This window comes from Microtus oregoni, unplaced genomic scaffold, assembly GCF_018167655.1.
Source record: "Microtus oregoni isolate MIOR12 unplaced genomic scaffold, Mior012 000115F_ref0000277, whole genome shotgun sequence".
In the NCBI taxonomy this organism is placed as follows: Eukaryota; Metazoa; Chordata; class Mammalia; order Rodentia; family Cricetidae; genus Microtus; species Microtus oregoni.
The window spans coordinates 2,353,106-2,359,105 of NW_024544744.1; the positions used below are offsets into that span (position 1 = coordinate 2,353,106).

Genomic DNA, 6,000 nt, shown 5'->3' on the forward strand with positions numbered 1-6,000 from the left:
GAATACCAAGTCAGAAATATTCTTTCCTGGAAGTGACCTTGGAAACCCTACAACTGTGGCCCTGCGGGGAGAAGAATGGACTACAGAGGCTATGGTGTGATCCCTGGGGGCTGGTAGCTGAGGGCAGGTGCTCTTGAGAAACGATACACAGGACCCACACTTTCCTCACTGTGATGAAACAAATGGGGAAAAAGTGGTATTAAAACAGTCTGAAAAGGTAATTTTGCAGAGCAATTTCTGAGAGGTGTTTACTATAGTCTACCTGAAGTTGGGACATGATTGAAAAGATGGATTTGGTGCTTTGGAAAATGTGAATGTTGCCAGTGAACTCTTCTCTCCTCTATCACGAGAGGTAACTGTAGTTAATGAACAACTTGCAGAAAACCAAGAGCATCTCAGCAGATCTTGTTTAAAATGCTTCACATACATGGGATAAAACCGGACTCTCTGAACATGGCGGACAATGAGGGCTGATGAGAAGCCAAGGACAATGGCACTGGGTTTTGATCCTACTGCATGAACTGGCTTTGTGGGAGCCTAGTCTGTTTGGATGCTCACCTTCCTGGACCTGAATGGAGTGGGGAGGACCTCGGACTTCTCACAGGGCAGGGAATCTGGACTACTCTTCAGACTGGAGAGGGAGGGGGAATGGAGTGGGGGGGGAGGGGAAGAGTGGGGGGAGGGGAGAAGAGTGGGAGGAGGGGGAAGGAAATGGGAGGCGGGGAGGAGGCGGAAATTTTTTCAATAAAAAAATAAAAAAATGCTTCACATAAAGATGATTCTAAATACTTCACTGGAAGAACTCAGTGAAGAAATATGAGAAATACACAAAAATCTGGAAATAAATATGACATCGTAAACAAACTACTGTGAAACAACTTACTCTAATAAGATTATCTTAAATTAATAGTGGATAAAACTTTCAGTAATGTAGTAATACACATGGAGAAGAAACTACTCTCAAGTACTGCTTCTGGGAGAAAATACCTCAACTTCTTAATGACTGCAGGTAAACACAATATATATAAAGTAGATCTATATATCTACTTTCAGACTAAACTAGGCTCTGATGTTCAAAATTTATGAACTCATCTTTCAAAAAGTGGTTATAAAAGTTCTATCATATCAATAAATTAAGCAAGAGTACATATTAACAAATTACCAGAATATTGTTATCATTAGCCTTAAATACCACTGTAATTTGGTTATATGCATTCCATTTTGGCCAAACCCATGATCTTCCCATTGGCAATAAGAGGGATCAGAGGAAAACTGGCACAGGGTCAGAGAAAGAGCAAGACTCTCCTAATTTTACAATGCACAACAGCTGATGGTGCTACTTTCTTATTATGAAGAAACAACATTGAATTAAAGTAAGAAAACACCCAACCACTTCAAAAGGAAATATTCTTTCAAGAGATTTGGCAGTTCTTTCTTTTTATAAGGGAAACCACTCTAAGAAAATGAGTCATGGAAAAAGAGAAAAAGCCCAAATTCTATTAACATTATGCTGGAAACATAGTTTCCTAGGCTTTTCTGTTACAAAACTCAGTTTCTTTTACCAAGTGTGGTAACTACAGCCAGCAGAACACAGTCCACTGAATCCAGATAGGTCCAAATGGTTATTTTCTCGGGTATAGCTCTCAAGTTCTTTTTGTCTTTCTGGGGCAAATGACTCCAAAAGGTAAACTCCTCCTGGTGGGGGAGGGGAGAGGATCACAGTAACAGATGGGGTGGGGCACTCTTCCGTTTAGTAGTAATAACTTTTGTTCCGCAAAATACCTTGCATATGCACAAAACCACAAAAGAATATGGAAGACAATTTGCTTTTGTAGAGGGGGTGGGACTGGAGTGACATTCACCTTTTTACTCATTCCCTGAATGTTTGTAAAACTTTCTAGTGAAGTCTCAAAAAGTGTTTCCCTAGGGTACTTAGTAGCATAGTGAGCACAGTATCACTGGGGAACCGTAGAACTATTTACTATTATTTTCGCCATACAAAACCTTTGTTGTTTAAAAGTCCCGCAGAGTAACAAACAAGTTCTCACTTGTCATCCTTCCCTTTCGTCTTTCTGTATACCATTTCTCGAAAACTGGCTAGGATCTTATTCTCTCTCTTCCGCCTCTCTTCCTGGTTAAAGGATGCAAGGGCTCTTTTCTCATCAGCACTGTAAATCTGGTTCTCTTTCCGCAGCCTTACAGCCTCCATCCGGCGATGTCGGCTACCACTCATGACGTAACCTGAACCCTCAAAGGAGGCGATCTCTTCACTCGTCAACCCAATTTCACCCCTTCGTGGGATACGCTTTCCAGCTTTTACATATTCAGCCATGGCTGCGCCTTCACCTGGAAGCAGAGCGTGGCCATAATTCAAAGGTCTCTCATCCTGAGAGGTGTGTATTACCGGTGCTTTGGGGCCTATTAAATCCGGGGCATCTGCACTCACTGACTGTTCCATCCACGCCTCTTCTGGCAATTCCCTTTCTAAAGCTTCGCAGCGTATCTCGCTGGATTCTTTTCTAGTCCTCCTCCTCTTCTTGAGTTGTTTTGCCCGGTGTTTCTTTTTCTTGTCTTTCTTCCTGGCTTTAACTTTCCTTTTATCGCCCCCGGAGCAAGACTGAACGTCAGAGTCTGAATTGCTGTCACTGTCACAATACTTTCTACGTTTCCGTTTGGAGGGCTTTTTCTTCCTTTTTCTCTTTGTTGAATGACCGGTCTTCGTGCTGTTTTCTTCACTGGCGACGTCTGAACTGCTGTTCTTCGGGTTCTTCACCTCCTCTTCAGCTGGTGTGTGTTCATCCGAATCTGGCTCAGGAAACTTGGGTGACAGTCCCCACACCTCGGGCGCGCCCAGCTCTCCTATCCTCTCTCTTTCCTTCAGCCTCCTTTGCCGATAGCTCTCCTCCTTTTCCTTCTCCTGGTCCTCGGCCCACAAACGCTCTCCCGCATAATAGTGGTAGCGGTAGCCGCCAGAGACGGAAGAGGAGGACCAAGAGGCGGCAAATGTGCGGATCCCTGGCGGTGGCGGCAGCTCCCCAGACCTGGGGCCGGGCCTCTCTGGACCCCGCGGAGGGCCGAGCCCCTCGGATCCGCTGAGCTGAAGACCGAAACCGCCTCCCCAAGGGGATCGTCGAGTCTGTAACACCGACGGTGGGCTGTCCGAGGCACGCCGTCGTTTCTCAGAGCCCAGAGTGTCCTCATTAGGACGGGATCGGGACACGGGCGACATGGTCCGACTTCAAACCTTTGGCGGGGCGGTTACTCCAGAGGCCGCATCATGGAGAGCACATGACTACCACACAGGCCGGCGCGCTAGGAACTGCGCAGGCGCACTAGGGACAGCACGCAAGCGCACTAGGCTCAATTCTGCAGCGCGACCCAGGGAAGGGTTAGTACATACCTGGGGCCTGCCTCTGATGGAAGGGAAAGCGGCCAGGGGTCTGCGCAAGATCCCCTCGTCAGCCTCAAGGAAATAGACTCACTCATACCACATTTCACGATTTACATTCCCTACATTGAGCTCCTTGGGATAACAAATGGAATTATCATTGTCTTTCTGCTGTATGTATCTATGCATGTATGTACTTTCTATCATCATCATTATTACCATTATTACTATTATTATTATTATTATTATTGAGACAGGGTTTCTCTGTGTTACAGCCCTGGTTGTCCTGGAACTCACTTTGTAGACCGGACTGGCCTCAAATTTGCAGGGATTCTCCTGCCTCTGCTTCCTGAGTGCTGGAATTAAAGACGTGCTCCACCACCACCACGCTATTTCCTATTATTATTAAGTGGAGCGTTTGCAGCCCAGCTGACTTGGAGCTCGCTAGGTGGAAAAGATGATCTTAAACTTCTGATCCTCCTCTTTCTACCATGCAAGCACTAAAATTAAAGGTTTTCATCACCACACCTGTGATGGCTAAGAAAATTTAACTCTATACGAGTCTTCTCCTTATTAGTGTTGTGCCCAGTCCATGGGAGACCCAAGACCAACTCACCAAAATGCAAAAGCAAGGTTTATTATCGTGCACATAATTGCAAGCCAGCAGGGATCTCTTCAGTGCATCAGCGAGAGGAGGTACCCCACCCTTCTAGAGAGCATTATTTAAAGGCAAACCCCAGGAAAGTTACATTTGCAGGCTTTTGGGTAAAGGGTTCAATCCTGATTGGCTCATATCTAGGGACTTTTCACAGATTTTCATTTTCAAACCTTGCCTGTTGCTTGTCAAGTTTTTTTATTGGCTGACCTTCAGACAGGGACATTCATCCGTACTTTTCAGATGGTTACCCTGTTACTTTTGCCCCTAGCCATTTCTGAGTACTGGAATGTTTTATGTAAAATAGCTTACACAAGACACAAGATGGAAGCGGAGGATAAAATAAAGGAACTTTAGTTCTTCAATTAGCTATTGATCTTTGCCTTAAAATTCCCCTAGGTTCCTAGTGTTATGATCTGCTGGCCTGGGTACCCTGTCTCTTTAAGAGACAAGCCCTGCCCCACTTTCAACCCTCCCCTTCCATAGAGGCAAGCTAATTTCCCACCTTCTCCAGCTTGCTCTCCTGCTCTCTTGCTCTCTGTCTCTCTCTCTCACTCTGCCTTCTCTCTCCTGAAGAGGTAACTTTTGCTCTCTCTCTCTCTCTCTCTCTCTCTCCCATATCATTTCCCCTCTCTCTAATTCTCTCATACTCTCTCTCTCTGCCTCTCTCTCTTCTTCCCCCTTCCCTTTCCCCTCCATAACCTGCTAAGTAAATGCCATAACCCAACTCTCTCTCTCTGCATGATGATGTATCTCTCTGTCTCTCACCCACCATAGTCTCCTACCCACCAAGGTGACCTGCTGAGCCCTCAAGTCACCCGTCGCTGCCCCTCATGGGACTTCTGCCTCTGTGGGACTGACCCCCCCATCCTTATATCTTTATAAAAGAATAACACCTAGTGTAGCTGTCTGTATCCTCTGCAAAATGATGTTACTGCTGTGAGATAGGGATGAAAGCATGGTGTACTTGCTATGAGATAAGTCACCACTTGCCCTGGCTTTCATTAACCTGCTTATCCCTGTGGGAAAAGGAACAAAGCAGTTCTCTCTATCCCTGTGTAATGGGAGTGAGAGACAGTTAAGGGGAGTAGAGCAACTTCCCACGCAGCCATGGATTCCACAGAAGTGAGATAATTGTAATGGCCACCTTAAATATGCTTCCCTTAACGATCTACAGCTCTTGATTTGGTTATAAAATGCCCGTCCTTCCTGCTACTGTGGGACCCTCACCCCTTATTCTCAAAGGGGCGAGAAGAAATTTCCTAGCAGAATATTTTAAAATTAGAAACCCCAGGCTAGCTTCACGCTCCCAGGAAGGGTAGTGGCCCCCTCCTGACTCAGGAGACTACAAAGCCTAGAGTCAGGATGGGACCATCTGGTGATAAGGATGTCCTGACTCAGGAGTGGCATGGCCTTGCTCCCTAACAAAGAAGGATGGAAAGAAGCAAAGACTTTGCACCTGTGCCAGAACCCCCCCCCCCCACTGCCTAGAAAGGCTGCTTGGGATTCTTGCCTTTAAAATAAGCTAACCCCACAAAGGAACTTTTAACTCCTCTCTACCTCACTGCAGCGGGGTCAGAGATGGTTTCCAAACATGTTTGTATTATGCTAATTAAACCTTGCTTATTACAGTCTGTGCCTCGTTGGTGGTCTCTCTTTGGGGCACAACACTACCAGTAAGAATAAATTCATCTGATTTTAATCTAAATTTGGATTGAGTCTTGTCTTTCCCAGTAGACTTAAACTCTCCAACACAACCATCTCTTCTTTTGGATTTTTGTGTTTTACTGCCACGTGGTTCACCATTCCCACTTTCATTTCTGCCTCCACCTTTCTGCTTAGTGAAGGACTCCTGCTTACCCCTATGCCCTACTCCAAAGGCACTAGTAAGCCACCTAGTGTTGCAGGTCTGCAGCCTAGCAACCAAGGAAACCAAGGAAACTGCGGCAAGGTGATC

The 6,000-nt window shown here is 45.8% G+C and overlaps 1 protein-coding gene across 1 annotated transcript; it reads right to left on the minus strand.

Annotated features, from left to right (window-relative positions):
• Positions 1 to 2,044: 2,044 nt before the first annotated feature.
• Positions 2,045 to 3,231, minus strand: Nkapl (NFKB activating protein like). The gene has a single exon (XM_041645730.1). It carries the CDS (start codon positions 3,227 to 3,229, stop codon positions 2,045 to 2,047), a length of 1,185 nt encoding a protein of 394 aa, XP_041501664.1. The 5' UTR covers positions 3,230 to 3,231.
• Between the last annotated feature and the right edge of the window lie 2,769 nt (positions 3,232 to 6,000).

What these genes read in the sequence shown, in the direction of transcription:
- Nkapl (XM_041645730.1), bottom strand. Translation starts at nt 3,229, where the DNA reads ATGTCGCCCGTGTCCCGATCCCGTCCTAATGAGGACACTCTGGGCTCT.